Source organism: Amyelois transitella, chromosome 8 (assembly GCF_032362555.1).
Source record: "Amyelois transitella isolate CPQ chromosome 8, ilAmyTran1.1, whole genome shotgun sequence".
Taxonomy (NCBI): Eukaryota; Metazoa; Arthropoda; class Insecta; order Lepidoptera; family Pyralidae; genus Amyelois; species Amyelois transitella.
The window spans coordinates 5455968-5475758 of record NC_083511.1 but is presented as its reverse complement, the minus strand read 5'-3'; the positions used below and the strand labels follow the sequence as shown (position 1 = coordinate 5475758).

The 19791-nt window shown below is 33.8% G+C and overlaps 1 protein-coding gene across 2 annotated transcripts in view; it reads right to left on the bottom strand.

Moving 5' to 3' along the window:
• Positions 1-1117: 1117 nt before the first annotated feature.
• LOC106137200 (organic cation transporter protein) overlaps positions 1118-19791 on the bottom strand; it is a 41841-nt gene continuing 23167 nt past the window's right edge. For both annotated transcript variants that reach the window (XM_013337996.2, XM_013338004.2), the window contains exons 2-7: positions 6567-6751; positions 5821-6155; positions 4903-5223; positions 3977-4607; positions 3445-3569; positions 1118-3011 (exon numbers count right to left, since the gene is read on the bottom strand). In XM_013337996.2, the coding sequence (XP_013193450.2) occupies positions 2945-3011; positions 3445-3569; positions 3977-4607; positions 4903-5223; positions 5821-6155; positions 6567-6751 (1664 nt within the window). In that variant the 3' untranslated portion in view covers positions 1118-2944. The remainder of the gene's footprint in view (positions 3012-3444; positions 3570-3976; positions 4608-4902; positions 5224-5820; positions 6156-6566; positions 6752-19791) is intronic.

Genomic DNA, 19791 nt, shown 5'->3' with positions numbered 1-19791 from the left:
CGTATTGTAACCTGCATAAACAATAAATACCTATTTAATATTTGTACAATCTTATCATAAAAGACAATGTTCAGTTTTTACAAAACATTGTCATGTTGCACTTAATTGATTGCAATTACATTAGGTATCATAAACAAATCCCAGTACTGCTGCCTTAGTTACCACGCTCGCCAGGACTATGATGGAGAAACCTCCGTTACGCGCCCTGTATCGCCTTTTTCTATGACATTCGACTCGCACTCCATTCGTCACAATGACAAGTTTTGGGGTCATTTTCATACACGGCGGCTACTTCTGTTTAAATATGCAATGATGTCAGTATCGGAGGTCATTGACCACCGAGATATCATTATAGGATTGACAGCAAACCTTGAAAATAAATGCGTTTCCGAGTCACGAGAGATTTTTATCCGATGGATAGAAATCGAGAATTGTTTCGTGCTATTTACAAACAAGGCGATATCTTTCAAAGAAGAGTTATGATCAGGCAAGCTAAGTTATTCTTGAATCGCAAATATCGCTGCTTCATTACATTCGGTTCTTTATCCTGTCAGTACATAATAACTCTTTAAAAAGAAGCGGTTGAATTTACCCAATAATTTCCTCAATCCAGCTACTGTAAAAATTATGTTGCATGATGTCTTACATCACTTCAGTCATGTCTGAGTTAGACAAAACGGGTTTGTCATAAAAATGGACATTAAAATTGTTGTTAAATAAAGAAGTATGTTTAAGTGGGCCGTTGAAATAGTGGCTTCCTTTGAAGTGAGGAGCATCAGATTTAAGAAGGCTCGTCACGTAGTCGGCGGCGTCACCGTTACCGACATTTTGTAATGACGGCCGAGGGAATGCACTGTCCTAGCCGTGACTGACAGGAGTCAACGTCCTATTCTATTTCAAATAGGCTATTTCAAGTTCCAAATCATATAAATATACCTAAGTAACGGCGTTTGCATGAAACTCAAACGCTCGTTCATTTTACTTGATTCTGGTGCTCATAACCTTGCTCTTGAGTTTCATTGATTTGAGTCAAAACAATTTGTTTCACCATGAGATGAATGAGGTTTCAATTAAATACTGTCAATTATTTAAAAAAACATTTAATTCATAACCGCTGCACAAACTTGCTTAATACCTACAAATTAAATTAATACAGACATCCGGAGCAGATATACTGGTTTTCTATCTATAGATAAAAAAATCATCACTCGTAGCGATATTTTATTTTTGTATATAAGTACAAGCCTAAGTTGCAGCTTAATATGTTTTTTTTTTTATAGTACAGCTTCCTCACTAATCTAAAATTGGTTGCATTAGAAAAATAAAGAGTTCTGTACAATTTATTTGTGAACTGGCTGGAAATCTTGAGAAATATTGTTAGTAAATTAAATTATAGGGAATAGGTAATAAATACATACATATAATCGTCTATATCCCTTGCGGGGTAGGGAGAGCCAACAGTCTTAAAAGTACTGAAAGACTACGTTCAGCTGGCTATTCTATGGATAAGTGATAATAATATCTGAAGTTATCACAGAAAACTAAATAATGTCTTTTCAATCAGATTTATATTGAAGTTATAAAACAGAACATATCTACTGGTTAGTGGCACAAATGCATACTTACAAACAAACATACATTATATACATTATAGTTGGTATAATATTACACAATAATGATATGCATGCCATGTATATTTAATAAATGAAAGGTATAAAACTATACTTCAATAGTTTTATGCTTTATATTGGTAACTTCATTTTTGTGATGAAAATAACACATTTTTAATATTTACTCGACCACTTGTATAATAAATTGGAAAAAAAGTGTCAAGAACAACTATTTTTACATTACAGAACAAATACTTTTCATTGATGTCTCGTTTTCCATTTATGTGACGAAGAGATTAAATATTTAATGGTAAGTTACATAACTTAATGAGAACAGGTACGAATAAACAATATAATACTTCTTACATTCAAAAGGTGCTTACTAACTATTTAAGTTACTGCACTCAATGAAATATGCTATGAAAATGCAATATTCATACATTGTATGAACTAAGTAGCTAAATAAAAATGCTCCACAACATTTTTAAAACACGTGTAGTACGTGTAGGTACCTACATGACAAAAACAAAATTTTGAAAACTGCATTAATAATAAAATGAGGAATAACTTAGAGAGGTGATTCCAAAAATCTTAAAAGATAATATAGTAATAATCAAATGTACGACATTACGCGAAACAAAAAAATCAATATTTTAACTATGTACAAAATTAAGAACAAATTGGTAATGACGTCTGAAGAAGACGCACTCGAAGTATTAGGTACTATTTGTCTTAAAAATATGAAAATAAATCCGTACTTTTATAATGTTACATTTGATACTTAAGAAAAACTTGAATGAATCGAAAAATATATTTACACAATGGCAAAATTCTTGTTGTGCCGCAGATAAAAAAGCCTTATATTTGCGAACCGGCCGCTCTAATAACATTCATAAAATTAAAAGTCTAATTATGCACTTACACATTTAAATATTTCCTATAAATAAGTATCGATATCAACTTTTGTACAAATAATAACTACCTACATCTTATTATAAAATTGTTCATGGTACTAGGTACTTTAGCTTGTAAAGGGTTACAAATATACCAACATAAATATAAATTAATTTACAGAATTTTCAGAAATTTTCCTTCCTCTAAATCAAAGAGAAATCTCTCGTAAATCTGATTTTCAGTATAGTGTAAGGTACCTAATATAATTTTAAGAAATAGCAGTTCCTATCCTAAAATACATTTAAAATGAACCTTAACTTAAATTATTAAATTCGTTATGTTATCTCACTTTTTCATTCATTCACATATGTATATCACTATTCCATAAATCTACATACATATATAACTCTATGAGTTTCATTTTCACACTATTCCAATCACTAATGCCCTCTATCGTCTGAGACTGTAAACGTTCCGTTACAAGGAGAAGCACTGTCAAACGTAGGCCTGTGAACAGAAAATGTAATCGTTGAAAGAATATAGATGGCTTTTGTGATATAGTATGTAGATATAGGAAATTATGAAAAGTTTGAGATTGGCACTTTCCTCATCCATGTTGAGTTTAAAAGTAATTTTGGATAAAAACATAACAATAAATAAGCATCAAGCATGATGCACAGTCAAAACTCGCAAATGATTTCTGGGATTAGTGAGATTGCTATCTGAAGGACGTATTAGATTGAAGGAAAGTATTCAATTGGATATGTAACCCATGATTTAATAGTTTTATTTTCCAAAGGTTGCGGAGGTCATACTGGAGTCGCCTTGTGTAAAAACCTGACTTACAAAATGCAGGATCGAGAGGTGCAGTTGCAACCGGGACTAACGCCGGGAGGACAATGCCTTAGCCAATGCGCAACCCGAAAGTAATTTAACTCACGTGACATTCCCTGTAACGGCGGGGGGCGCCTTGTTGGCGGTGTCTGGTAGTAAGAGCACGATGCCTCCACCGATCGCACTGAGCACTGCAATCGTCATCATTGGCAAGTGGACACTGAATGCCGTCTGAAAAAATTATAGTTCTCCGTTTAATTTTTGGAACACAATTGTAAGAGCTATTAAGAATAATATAAGACTATATAGAAGTAGTAGGCAGGCAGTAGTAGGTTAGGTAGGTAGGTAAATTCGATGTCGCATTCGGTTGAATTGTGATATTATATCGATTTGACGCAATAAAATCTTAAATTAAATTATATTATGCTGAAAATAAATATATTTGTAATTTATAGGCTTTTTTAATCGATAGGCTTATAAACTTGGGATTATTCTTTTAGGCGATGGACTAGCTACTGTCACTATTTGCATCTCAATTCTATTGTTAAGCCAAACAGCTGAACATGGCTTTTTAGTCATTCATTTCTATTTCAAGATATTGATTTGTTATAATTTTTAATAGTTTAAACAAAACTTACCAATCTCCATAAGTACGGTATTCCAATCAGGGCAAGCCCTGCCGCTATTTGACTGGCGCCAACTCCGAGGTTCCTTATCACTGTTGGATACAGTTCTGCGGTAAAAATCGGAAGCATCATATTGGTTGAGCCAATAGCGAACTTTCCAATCGTGAGGCAAACAATGACAACCCAGTCTTCTTTTATGGACATAGTGAAAAGTTCGCTAGCAACACAAGCTAATCCACACACTATCATACTTATGAAGGTTGGAATGCGCCTCCCTGCCTTCAATAATATAGGGATACTTATCGCTATTGCTGGGATTTCTACTACAGCCAAGATTATTGATGTGACGTGCAAATTTCCAAGGTTAAAGTTCCCAATATTCAGCAAGAGTCCATAATAAGCAATCGTCATGGAGAACCAAGCGATGAAGAGGCAGATCGTCCTTTTTCGTAGGTGTCCCTTGAAGAGAAACAACACGCTTATTTCCGAATTCCCAGGCTCGGGCTTGTGCGCCATTAACATCTTATCCAAATCTACTGGTACTTCTCGTTTATTGAATTTTGCGGCTTTTATGAGGATTGCTTTTGCTTCTTGTGTTCTTCCCATGCTTAGAAGCCATCTTGGAGATTCCGGGAAAACAAACCTGAAAAAGTTTTAAAATTTTCGTTTATAAAATAACTCGTCAAATAAAAAATTAAATATATATATATAAAAGATATTCATGAGATTCAATGAGATCATTAAATTAATTACCAGGAAGTATTTGACTTCACCCATATACAAGGCACCAAACTATGTCAAAGCACAAAAAAAAAATAAGTTGATACATAAATTATTTTCATTTGCGTAGATTTTGGTAACGCATACGTATTTGTTTAATTATATTATTTATAGTATGACCCTGATTTAAATTTAAAACAGTATTAAAATAATCTTACCATAACACAAGTAGAAGACACCCAGGAATAGACAAAGCTAATTGTAGGTCTCTCCAGTTTGGGAGCAGTAACGACATGAGCGATACGATCACATACGCTAGCGGCAACGGGAAGAAGTTGCAGACGCCGGCAATGGTCACCCATTTGCCACCCACCAGTTCCACTGACAACACGAAGGCTGCATACACCACAGACACTGATACCAATCCCATCACTAGCCTCACTATGACGTACTGAATGAACGATCGAACCAGCAAAGCTAGAATAGCCAATGCGCTTTGAGCTATTGCCATTCCCATCAAAATGCGCTTGCGGCCAAACCTAAAAACAAACAATTAATATTATTAATAGTTCTATTTTTGTTCTTATCTGAACTGCTAAATCTCGAGCATGTGAGTATATTTAGAAAACAAAACAAGGTTTATGGATTATGCTCATGTGTTTTTCCATGTGCTAATTAATTACAACATTATTTCGCTACCGGTATTCGTAAAAAAAAATCATAACATGTTAAATTAAGACGTTAATATGTTACGTTTGTTTTGTTGATTTTATAGTGGTTATATGAAAAGTAGATTTTGTCTCTCCTTCTTTAATCTTTGTGTATTTCCAATTGCAATATCATATCATGTTTCCACCTTATAACATGTCTCAAAATCTTTGTTTTGCAGGAAATGGTTATATGTATACTTTAAGTTATTGGACGTCATACTAAATAACTTTCACACCGGGAAAACTCTTGTACGTAAAATCATAACTTGTGACGAATTACAAATTCAATATCTGCAATTAATACTGATTCTCTAACTATTTGTACATACAAATAAATGGATTTGGTATACTAAATGCTTGTGCAAATCCCAAAGTTGACATAATTTTTTGATTTATTCTACAAAGTAATTAGTACTGCGGTCATACTTGTCCGAAATCCATCCACCCACGACGCCTCCTATGCCAACACCGACTAAGAACACAACTTCTGCCAAACTTGTAAGGTAGGCTCTGTCACAAACGAGGCTCCATTCTGATATAATCGTATTTCCTACTTCTGATCGATCGTAGTCCCAAGCTTGACATTTCATGAAAGAATCTATCAAAGGTGCTGTCCCATTTAGAATACTCTCAGCTGTGATGCTGGGTGGAAGAACTCGCACACTGCACGCGTCAATTGGTTGACTGTAGTTGATCCAGTTCTCTAAAGGTAAACTTGATAAATTTTCCGGTCTTCTACACCAGAAGTTTGTTGTTTTAGCCTGCAAAAAGAATAAGAAATTATTTAAGCTGGGACGTAGATACTTAGAATATATTCATAGCTGTAAAATAATAGTGATTTGGTCTTTGGCTCGCTTTACTTCTGCTTAAAGATTTGGTAAAGTTTTTTTTTCGGTCGATTGTCTGTCGGTGACACCTTGAAAAGTTTTTGACGCACTCGTCTTGAATAATCCTGAATAATACCTACATTCATTTGAGGCCTAAAGTCAATTGAACATGTACTTTATAAATGTTTCAATAGACTGTTGCTCATATGATTATCGTGTTCATTGAAATTATCTGAGTACTATATCATCAGAAATTCATAAGAGTTCGATCCCTTCTCACATTAAAACGGAATAGATGTTCATATTATGTAGTTCATATGCAGATGATGTTAAAATAGTTCTAACCGTAAAAGTGGGGAGGTAGATATGGAATGTGCAGGGGAACGAGAAGAGAGCCAGCAGGAACGTGATGAGGAGCTGCCAGGGCCCGTAGTTGCCGATCACCGAGGACACCACGTCATTCTCTTCTTCCTGAACCTCAACCGGAGGGACCTTCGACTTGTCTCGGTTCGAAACTTGACTGGGGATTACTGTGAACGAAAATAACATTTTGATTAGAAATCATTAATATATTGTTACTTTCTATCTGTATTTCATTTTATTTAGCGAATTGTCATCATTTTGGCACACAGCTGAACGTGGCTTTTCAGTCTTTTCGAGACTTCCAGCTGCCTACCCAGTAAGGGTTAAAGACATAATTTTACGAGCAAATAGACACATTCATCTAGTGCAGCTTTCACCATGATCTAATATGTATTACGTTCCCTGAAAAGGTCAGACGGGAGTCGCTTCGTGTTAAAACCTGAATAACCCAGTCAAAAGGCACACCCCGGACCCCTCATCAAAGAAGTGAGTATATAAATTGTTGTGTTATTTATGACTTAGTGTTGTACTTGTCAATAATTTTAAAAGTAACAATCTTTATAGCTTTTTGTGATAACGCTTAGTATACGAATGATAAAGAGACTAAGGCGAAATCGTTGAAAAACACATATTCAAATAAATTCTACTTATTACCTGTACACATGTTGTTGCAATTCAATCTTTTTCATTGTCCAGTCTATTTTTTCCTTATTACTTATTCCAGTGTTTTCAAATTGAACGAATTTTCATTTTAATGCCAGTCGGAACTTGTGGTTTAGAAAACCACGCATAAAGGTATAAGAGACTATGTTATGACATAGACATACATAAAAAATTAAATAATTTACATACATATAATCACGGCTATATCCCTCTTGCAGGTAGACAGAGCCAACAGTCTTGAAAACACTGATAGGCCACGTTCAGCTATTTGGCTTTATGTTTGAGTTGAGATTCAAATAGTGACAGGTTGCTAGCCCATCGCCTAGGTATTTTGAATAAGAATCCCAATTTTATAAGCCTATCCCATTGCCTATGAGTTAATTTATATTTCTATATACATGTATTATTCTAAAATTATTTGTTGATTGAAGTTTTTAATATTGTAAAGGCCCAACAATAATTAACTTGCCTCAATTCTTAGGCGTTTCATAGTCATGCCTTATCAACATAAACTTCAATGTAGATACAGCCTTCAAGCTGCATTACCAGTTAATCTAAGTAGGTATGTAGATGGAACTATTAAATTAGATTTCTATACAATGTACCGGAAAGACGGTGTATTAGTTGTAAATACTGTTAAAGTACCATGTAGAATCATCAATTTCCACTCAATTAATGCGCATCAACGTCCGTGTTTAGCGTATGCACAGATCGTGCTAGTACACAACATTAATTAGGCACAATGCATTCTCCTAGTTAGCCTGGCCAATAATTTGAAATGTCAGTATGAAGAAGTCATTGTTAACCAAGCTAGCTCGAATCAAGCCATGTGTCTAGTTAATTTAGAGGAGTGGTAAGCAATGAAACTCGTATATCACGTGCCACGTGGCGTAAATTCGCGTAGTAATTATTGAAATAGTCGAAGAGCTTGGTTTCATATAGTAAATTTAAATGTCTCTACTTGACATATCTTATCTTCATTATAAATGCAATTAATTGACTGGGATGCACCACGCATAATCAAAATTATTTTTTTAAAGCTTTTTACAGTCTACTGACTCTGTCTACCTCGTAAGATATAAACGAAAAATCCCATTAAATCATTTTGTGGGAATTTCAGGAGATTCTCTATTACTGCTCCCCTAAATCACGAAATGCCCTATAGATTGTATAAACCTTCCTTAGAAACCTTCCTTTTCAACATTTTAAACAGGAAATAATTCCGCTCACAACTTTCAGAGATTAGCGCATTCATACAGACAGAAAAATAGGGATTTTATAATATGTGGTAATTAAATATGAAATATATGGCTGCGACATCTGTCGGTCTAGTCGCGACGCGGACGCCTTGACAATGATCTTCATTGCACGGTAATGACCCAGAGCGGAATCACTGTGATGCACCACGCATTCATGTGCTAATTAGTCCGCGGCCTTCTGATCACAAGTTGACTATTTGTCACGTACCATCACGACTTTTCCGAGGGAAAGACAAAAAGACTTTATCTTTTGACTAGATCCTTGCATCAATTTTTGTCAACTCGTCGATTTAGTGTACTATAGATGTTCTGCTAGTATGTCCCCGATGCGATCAAGGTATTATTTTGTAATCATAATTACCTTTGTTATTCCTCAAGGTCTATTCTTTTTCTATGTCAAATTTCATCAATATCAGTCCCGTTGGTTTTCAACTTATTCGTAACAAAAATTAATACAAACATTTTCCATTTAACATATTCGTGCGGATTTGAAATCTCAATGGAACTTTTAAAGTATTAAAGTTCAATTAAACTGTATTACTGCAGATTACAGGTATTATAAAGTCATCTATTAGTTTTTGTTTGTTATTTAAATTTACAAAATTAGCAATGTAATCTTTACATCAATTTTTGGGGCAGCTTTTGTGATCTCATTTGTAGACAATTACTCCATTAATCATGCAGATATCTTAATGAGCGAATAATAACATTAGTTTTTCTGGTAGATAATATCCTTTTTTTATGAGAAAATCCGGAAAGTAAGTATGTATTGTATAATGTTATCTTACTACTTATCTGTGTGTTGTGGGTTCATCAATTTAGTTATCTTGTAATATACATATGTGTAAAACCACAATATGTACAAAGTTGTAAAATTAATGCTATTTGCACGAAGTTAATATAAAACAGAGAAATACGGAAAGATATAGGATCTTTCCGTATTTCTCTGTTTTATATTAACTATTAAAAATGTAATATAAAAAAATCATTTTAAACACTTTCAGGGACTTAGCAAAATAGATATTACGCCTCTTTGCATATAGCTCACATTTACACTTTTTGATAGTAGGTATTATTTTTCATAAACATTCTAAGCTTGTGATGTTGGGTTATTTCTGTATGAGCAAATCTTACAACTGATTGTTAAATAAGACTTAAATCGATTAACTCCCGACTTATTTTGATCCCGATATATAAAAAGACTAAGGGAAAATAGTGTCGTGTAGTTTCGGGCACTTTAATAGAATAGGGTATCTCCTTCCAATGGACAAAAAGGCGACTGAAGGAATGAATACATTTATCAGCTTTTACCATGATCCAATAGGTTCCCATGCAAAGGTTGCAGAATTTAAAGGGAGATGGCTTTGAGTAAAAACCTGACTTTCCCAATCCAGGATGACTATCAACAGGCGTATGTGTTTGTATGTATATATAAATAGTAACTACCAATATGGTTCTCCGTTTATAAAAAAATATATGTATAAAAGGTACCTAAATATTTGCTTATTAATTTTCAGACCACAATCACCTGCACTCCTGTTCAACAGGCCAGAATAAACACTTCAAATGACAACAACACGTTGTTTTTCTAAATGTGCGAACTTTTGCAGCACCTACTGTAAACAAATTTGACACTGGATCAATCAATGTGTTGTTTACCACAGCATCGACTTAATATGTCATAACTTTTTTGGCGGGAGCTTGTCGAGATTTGACATTCCGGATTTGTTTACGCTCTTTTTGTTAGCCGATTTCATGGACAAATAGAAGTGGTTCATAGAAAATATTTTTCCACGGCTTCTATTCGAGTATGACAATTGCAGGGCTTGTACTTAGGTAGATTATGCGTAGTTCGCGAATACGGAGCAGGCGTCATACGTCAAGACATTATTCTTCATCTTGCGGACAACAACGGGCCGGTTTGGGGCCAAGGTTAGGAATATCGATTACAGAGATCGCGATTTGCTCGGCTGGTTTAACACCTAGTAAAACAATAAGGTTAATACGCGATGCATAGTAACAAAAGTGTAGTTGATCTCATTTAGCCGCTTGGTAGCAGAAAAGAAACAAATTAAAAAAAAAGTTTTTGAGATATTTTTATCTGATAATAAAAATATTTATAATATTTTGGTATATAAGTAAAACTCATGATAAATAAGGGGTTATATAATAAGAAACTTGTTGACACATTAGATTGTTTTTCTCTTTTTTTATTTTTAATGTTTCTTTGAGCATTTGGATTATCTGAAAATATTTTGCGAAATTTAATAACGAATTCCCGAAATTTCAGGTATATTATCATTTATTATTTGTCTGAGACTAATTAAACGCGCCGGCGTCATGATCATGTAAAAAAGATGTTTGAAATAAAAGAAGTTATAAAATAAAAACACCGTAATCTTTTGCGTAGATTACGTTTTACAAAACTGGAGTACTACAACTAAGTACCTACATATCATGGATACATCCTAGTACAAGGTGAAGTTGGTAGCCTTCATAGTATTTTCATAACAGAAACGCAATAAGATCAATTAAAAGTGCACTCAATTTGAAATGTGAGAATATGCGTGTTAAAGAAACATTTTCTTTCAACAAGAGTTTATTAGCGTTTAAGCGGTTAATGATTTGGTTTATTGCAGTTGACTTTTATGGCAAACCTATTTCTCTATTCATTTAAATTGGTTCTATGTGTGAATTCTCAGAATGATGATATTGTATATGATCTGAAAAACAACCGCACTACTGTAAGAAACTACCCTCCGACAGGAGTCGCTGCGTGTAAAAATCAGACTTACACAATTCAGAATTTTGGCGTGTAAACGGCATGTAAAGTAACAATTAGATACCAACGCGCAGTTTTGATGGTACTGAGCTTTAAAGTCAACTGGACATTGGAAAATATCCTGAAAATACATAACGCATCACTAAGCGTAATATCCATAACAAACAGAAGCATCTAAGAATAAATTTAGAAAGAAAATATGCGACAGAAATGAAATTACGATTAAAAAATTTCATTTCTGTCGCACATCAGTTGAAGTAAGTAGGAATTATTTTAAAATATGCCCATAAGTTTACCTATATTTATCTAATCTTATGGACAATGACCTACTTTCTATTGCTAGTACTCTTGTAACAAATTGCAAAACAGCTATCAATAAGAACTACCTCATTTTATTGAAAATAATGCCGTACAAACTAGTCAAATTTTATTTACTTGACTGGATCGAAAAGATAAAGATATGATTCATTTTGTAGGTATATTCAAATGAAAGTTCCGTACCAGTTTAGAAAAAACGAGTTAATTAACTTAAGAGTTTAATATAAAGAAAGATTTAAATTATCTGGCTTAATTTTGGTATTTTGTAACAAAAGATAAGAAATGGCTACACAATCAATGCACTGCACAAAAACCTTACCTATCAATTAACCACAAACTGCTTTGATGAGTTGTTACTTAGTTTCCTGGTAAAATGTCGAGAAAAAAGATTTTAATCTAACGTTCCACTCCAGTCCATTCGCCGGTTCAACAGTAGTATCACCACAGTTATTGACCTGTTAAATTGGGTATATCTAACTACTTAGGATATATTGCTCACAGAGATTTTATTTAATTACTTTCGTAAAACGCAGCTTGTGAAAATATCCATAAAATGTCATTAGATAAAACTAAAATTATCTTTATCTACTCAACTATGATTACGACTAATATACTTAAATTTAATCTAATTTCACAAAAAGTTGTCAAATCGTTGTCGTGGTTCAATAAAAATCCTTAGAAAAATATTTGGAAGAGACTGAAACTGTGTTCGGCAGTCGAACAGTTCGACATAATTTTTCAGACGTTCAGCCGACAGGAATCCTACTTTTATGTCGACGTCTCATTCTAAGATGACTCCTGTCGCCCGATCGCAAATCGGAGAAAAGATACATTCTTCTTGTATATAAAATTCTCATGTCACAATGTTCGTTCCCGTATTCCTCCGAAACGGCTTGACCAATTCTCATGAAATTTCGTGAGCATATTAAGTAGGTCTATTTTTTCATATACCTTAATGATAAGGGTTGTCCACCCTTAACCTTTTTTTTAACTAAAAATTACTTAAATTTTATTCATATGGCAAAACAACGTTTCCTGGGTGTCCCGGCAAACTTTTCTATAACCTAGTATTTTAATAACTATTTGACTACTTTGGGAATCAAAATCGTCCTGGGTTTCATAATTAACCCATTACTTTACTTAACCCAGATTTCTTAGACAATTCGCAGTGAAACCCTACACGGCCTAAAAGCCGGATGAGTGAGCGTGAGTGCATTTATTATTATAACAATTGCCCGTCGGACATAACTGGGGTAATTTTATAATCAGCGTGTTCTATCGTACCTTGTGAAATATACGAGTTAAATACTCCACAATCTTTACGTGCAGCAACAACCACGAACTGAGAAGAGAATTCGACTTATTGAACGATCATGAGTGAACTCTTTGATAAATTTTCATATCAAACACCGTGCGCATCATGACGAAAAGTAACAAAAAATATAGTTTTAAAACAAGAAATATGGCAGTAGACATAATGACGTAGATATTCGTTAAGGCAGGATCTTTGGAAATTTCCACGGGAACGATACAGCGAGTTACTAAAGAAGTTTTTGACAATAAAAAAAAGGAACTAGTTTTTTGATAAATTGATTATAAGAATGGCTAGTCCACTGACGTTGTATGTCGCACTTTTTTATATGTATTTTTTTTAATTTTACGCACTACTATTAAAATTCATCTTAAACAATTTTGTGTTATATTGTTAGTTACTCAAGCAAACAAAATAGACTCTTTTTAAGAGCCTAAGCTAGTTGCTTATAATATAACCTATTAATAAGACTTGTCTTATTTATCTTCCCTTGGATTACTTCAGAGAAATCTGATGAAAAGACGAAGGTTTACTAAGTATTCTTTTAGCACGATGTCATTTGACCACAAACAAACATTTTTCCTTAAAAATCAGTTACAAGGAAATGTAAACCGCACATATACCATGATTATCTTGAATCGTGATTTCTTATAATAAGTTTCAAAGGAATCTCTTAACACATCTATTTACTTTTCTAAGGTGTTGCGTGAAGTTGCTATCTGAAATCTGCTATCTAACTGCTATTCACAACAAAGTAACATTGAAAATCGGACTTATCATGACATGTCTTATAATAAATGATTATTAAAGACTACATACATATATTACGCTTAAGTGGTTAAGCTCGAACGTACCGATATTTTTTCTTATGTCCATGTTCCTGGCGTATTCAGTGCTATTGAAATATAACGGTAGGAAGGATGATCTCAAGATCATCCTTGTATCCTCACCTCTCTAGAGAAAAGGCCACCTTTGACTACGATTCTGTATTGTAAAAGTCTGATTTTTACACGAAGCGACTCCCGTCGGACGGTGGTTGCTTACAGTAGACTCTTTTCTTTAAAGCATAAAAACAAAAGTCAGAAATAAACACATCTATAGCAAACAAAGTGATGTGAAATTACGAGGCAAGGCGACACTACGCGTCTGCGTTAGGGGCCGACTCCGGAAGCAAACGTGATCAATGAGAGTGATTTGACGCGATGTACCCTCGGTCACTGTTCTGGTTACAGATGCAGCATTGCAACTAGAACATCGATGGATGAACGAAAAAATGTGAAGCTCAGGGTGTCACGTGTTCGACAACCGCGACTATGTACCAATGATTCTTTGCTGAGTTATGTTGAATTACATTAGTTAGTTTGTTAAGCGATGTTCTTACAATGAGGAAGACCATGCTCTATATTGAACTCTTACTGTAGTTATCAACTTTGATAATATAAACTGACTGGAGAAATAATAATTATGAGAATAACGATCATTAAAGTATATTAATCGAACTCATGTTAAAGTTCATTATGTTACATTTATTGAATATTTATTTTTATCAAGCAATATATTTTTTCTTATCATATTGTTTTGTTGCCCTTGCCCTTTTCATTTTTTCCTTCAATAATGAATAGTGTTTGCCTGTCATCTTTCTCTCGGAGTAAGTCCCAATACGTCCGCCGTCCTCACCTCTGGTGAGAGCCCAGTATCCTACTTCTTGTATTGGATTAGTCAGGATTTTACATGAAGCGACCCCCGTCTACCCTCCACAACCTTTGCAAAGAAGCCTTACCCATATTGGACCATGATTTGGTATTGTTTCTCCTGCACTACCGCTTGCTACCGGACTGGAAGTGGCAGTAAACCTAGTTTTAAACATGAATATACGACAATTGTTAAGTGATGTTTGAAACATAATTCAGAAAAGATAAAGTACATAGTTGCGGTATGATTTGAATTCAAACCTTTGCATTTTACTTTCTTAGTCCATTATTTCAACCTTTCGGCCACCGATGCTCTAGTGTTCCCCAAACTTAAAAAAGTTTTCGTATTGCAATGACCTTTTGATTTTTGTCATTACTGTGTAATTAATATTATTATGATATCACAATGTTCGTGTTTCTGTAGTTCTGTTTAACCAATCTAGTAGGCCACAACATGGTAAACCCAGTCATCGCTGACAAATATAATTTGTAAGTAATAATCCATCTGGTGGCATGGACCTTTTGACCCTGCGGCCACTTAACATTGAACTGTCAAATTAAATCCGCCCCACGACACTCGGTTTTGACATACAGAATGAATTTGTAATGGATAAAATAGTATTTCATTGATTTGGTACAGTTCACATTTTGGTAAACTTATCCTTACAATTTTAATACGTGTTAAATAGTGGTATTTTACGATACTTATAAATTTTAAGTAGCGAAGGTATAAAGATGACAAAAATGTTTGTGATCACCTTTTTTAATTTTAGGCTTTGACTAAGATGAACATACAACACTACTGAAAGGATTTCGCTGAAATTTACATGACCACAGATGTTCGTTGGCACAAAGAAAGGAATTTCGACAAATATTACAATCACATCATGTAATCATTATATAACTCTTTGTTACATAAAGTCAATGACTTATTTATCTGTTTATCAATGTTTTCCTTCAATAATCGTGTGATCAAATGAATCATAAGTAGTCGTCTAATTCAAGCATGCGGGATTAAACGGGTTAAGGTTGGTATCTATGTCTTTTACAGTCAATCGAGTTAACGAGTGGAGATGAGCTAATACAATAAAATCGCATTTGCTTCCGTCCACCAATTTAGTTTCGAGGGTCCGAGCATACCCGTACTACAGAATTGTACAGAGATAAAGCCCCCATGCAAAATTCTGTGTGGTTCCCGTCACTTTAGAAAAGGACCACTCCCTCTATTTCCAATAGATGTCGTAAAAGAAGATAATGGGATAGGCTAATAATCTTGTGATTCTTCTTATAGGCGATGGACTAGCAACCTGTCACTATTTGATTCTCAATTTCATCATTAAGCCCTACAGCTGAACGAAGTCCTTCAGTTTTTGCGAGACTGTTAGCTCTGTCTACCTCGTAACGGATAAAGATGTAATTACATATACGCATGTATGTATATATAAAAAAATATCAAGAATCAAAATAAACGAAAGAAACTAGATCGTGCTCTGAAACAATAGGAATACAGCTAAGGATGCAACCGGGTCATTAATTAACTAACTACATTTACACGAAACTCTCCATTCCTTCTTTTAGAAGTGTACTTGTTTTGTATAGTCAGTGAATTAATTTCAATTGAAACAGTTTTTAGATCAACTTTATATAAACATCGTATTTTTTTTTTGCATCTTAAAAAGGAACAACAATACTATATTTTATTAAAAGTAGGGTATTGTTGTTTCTTTTATTTCGTAGTAAACGGGAGTTGTTGGACCCAGTCCGATTTCTATGGGTCCAACATACCTACAATGGCTTATCTTCTATACTTTCTATATTTTATGTCCTTATACCCGTAGGGAACTATCAACGCCCGCGCTTTCTGGACCAGAATCCATGAGAAACTACCTTTATCGTGTGTAATTTCTACCTAGAACTGGTTTCAGTAATATTTTACTGGTAACAAAGGAATATAAATGTTGTCGATGCGATCCTTATCAACATTTATTCGATGTTAACCTGAATACATTGTTTCCATTTTTTTTCCACTACAAAATAAAGTGTCACCAAAAATCACATTGTTTTGTCCCTAAGACAACTGGAAAATGTATTTTGTCAATCTGAAATTCATAAAAGATTTTTTCGAGTCAATGGCATAATGATGTCCATTTATATAAAACCTGAGAACTTAAAAGATTTTTTTTATCATTGAAAATTCATTTGTTTTTTATGGTTTTCATTTGCGTAAAACCAATTGCGTGTTTCAAATACATACATATATGAAAAGAATGCTTATAAACAATTATTTTGTATTTAAGACAATTGCATCTTATTTGGTATTGGTATGATATTTACTGTGAAAATTAAACCTTGAAATTTATGTAAATGACACTTTGTGTGGTTGTGGAAAACTAGAACTCCAAAAGCAACAATGTGTGTCGTTTTAGAATTTTATAATAATACAATTGCACCTAATTTATAAACCAAAACACTTAATATCTCACATGCCTCCGCTACATAATGCGGCGTTTTCTTGATGGCGGTAGGTACATTAGCACCAAGGGTCTCCGGCCTCTCTGAATACCTGAGTAGGCTCTGAAAGACTCCCCTGAATGACTGCGTTATTTATTCAAAGATCTCCGAGACGACTGCCGAGTCACTAAACATCAAGTAGGAATGTAATAACGAACCAAATGTGACTTTGTGAAGGAAAATTTTACTTAATATGTTTCATGAAATATTGTCATTGCATGAGTTGTAATTCTCTATGGTTCAACGTTTTTAATAAAATGTTATTGCCTTTAGTAGATAAGCAATTTACATACAATCAGTGAGATAACTAGTGTTAAGAAAACGAGCTCTGCACAATAAATTCCAGTAAGACTATACAATTTGATAATGTGCAATATTTGCAAGAGGCATAATTGTAAAGCACAATTTACTGGTTGAGATAAACAGTATATTATCCCACTATTTACGTTTTCTATTGTAGTGTCTTCAAATACATGACAATCAGGTAACAATTTGTTTGTATTATAAATTACCCATTTATGCAAGATAACAAAAGTGCACATTTTGTTATGACAATGTTTCAAGATAAGTGCTTTATTGTAGAACATAATTTGTTTAAGCCTTAGAGCAATTTGTAATACCTACATAATAGAAATGTCTTCCAATATTTTTTTTTATCGTAAATTTTTAGTATTTTACTTTATTATTTGAACTCAGGTTTCTGAATAATCTTTATAACGACCACGGTAAAGTTGAGAAATATTATATTCCTTTCAAAAAGTTCGATTCAGATTGGATTTAAAGCCGAGGTCTAACTTTAGTTATTATGAGTGCTATTATAATCCGATGTTTGCAACATCTTTTAGGTGAAGGGCGACATCTAGAAATTGCATGTTGCACCGGATAAGAGGTGAGCGGATCTTGCCTCATGCTTGAAAACCTATGTTCATCGGACAGCAGACACGGTTGCTTAAATCGAATAATATGAATCGATAATAATTTAAATTGTCCACAAGCGATTGTATACGAAGGTCTTCAATTGCGCTGATTATCCATATTAGATAGAATTAGCATAGAAACGGCTACCGTCAAACGTTACGACAACGATAGCATTGGATATGCTTACAATTATATGAGACTACAAAGGAGAGCGTTATACAGATTTTTGGCATAGTATTCAGATTTCCTTTTTGTAAATTAGCCAAATTTTAGCTATTTAATCCAAATAGCTGAGACAATTTTACAAAACATTTTTTATTGCGATAAACTTGCTTTAATATACTAATAAATGTGGACGAATCGAAAGAAAAACAAATACATATGCAGTAATCCTGAAAAGTGGAAATATTTTATCTGCACAAAAAGTTATTTAAAGTTTATCAAATAACATTCGTATTTTGGATACAGGTTTTTTTATTTATAGATAAGTGATTAATAATGAAACGAATTGGGACAAATTAGCATTGATTAACAAAGATCAAGATTGGCTACCCTATACGATACCTATTACGATTGTTTGTCAACATAAAAATATGACCTTGACTTTTAAAATGTCCCGGAAGTACGGAAGTGTAACTTCCGTGGTGGCCCAGCATGTCCTGGAGCAATTTGGCCCACATCGAGACCGGTTGTATGGTCAAGTTGTCGTCATTGAGTTTTTCTCTCATGTTATGATAATGAACCGTTATGCACTACAATGAACTTGTGTGGGTACAAATTATGTAATGAGAGAAAAAAAATTTTTTTTGAATTGATGTGAAGTTATAGGTTTTGTTAATTGCGTTAATACATCCAGGTCCTTTGAGCGCCTGCTTCTCTGTTAGATCTCAGGTAAATCTGTTAGGTTTTAACAATGTTCTTAATATATTTATATACGATGTTAACAATCTAATTAGTAAGTAGTCACGAGGACAGTTCCTCCTTAAAATAAAGCTGAGTACATTTCTTAAATTGAGGTACTTCTTAAGTTGTCAAGGAAGTTGTCCCAATAAAATAAAAACGTCTGTCATGTCACAGTTTTTTACGAAAGTGTTATATTTCAATACTTGATAAAATTAGTTTAACAAAGTAACGTAATATTATATGGGTACACTATATCCATTTTCTTATGTTTAGAGCAGGAAGTCTTCTTTGATATCTAAGTATTTACTATTGTCATTACATGTAACATTATATTTTGTAAAACATAGCAAGGTTTGCGACATTATATTAATTAAAGATAGATTACAAAACGGGAAGTTATAGTTTGGGAATAGATCAGGTTGAAGTAACCATATAAAGAGACTTCACCGGTTAATTTTGAAAACTTTATTACTAACCTGTTTATTACCGGGTGACAACTGGGAGGAAAATTCTCACATTCATCCCGGGGACCACGATCTAGGAGTGTTTTATACGATGTAAATCTTGTCCGACCTCTGCGACTTTAGCAGGAGAACCTAATCCTAATTATGGTTACACATACAATTGTCTAAATTATGAATTTCCTCACGATTTCCTTTATTCAGTGTATTTGAACTAAGTATATCAATAGTTTGGCGTAATTGGTTCCAAAAGCATTTTATAACTACAATGCCTTACAATTACCTACAACAGTTCTCTCATGTTAAAATAATTTTTGCAACACATTTATTGTGTAGTTTTAAACGAAACACGCTGAGAAGCTTATTCTTTGAGTTCACACCAGAGATTT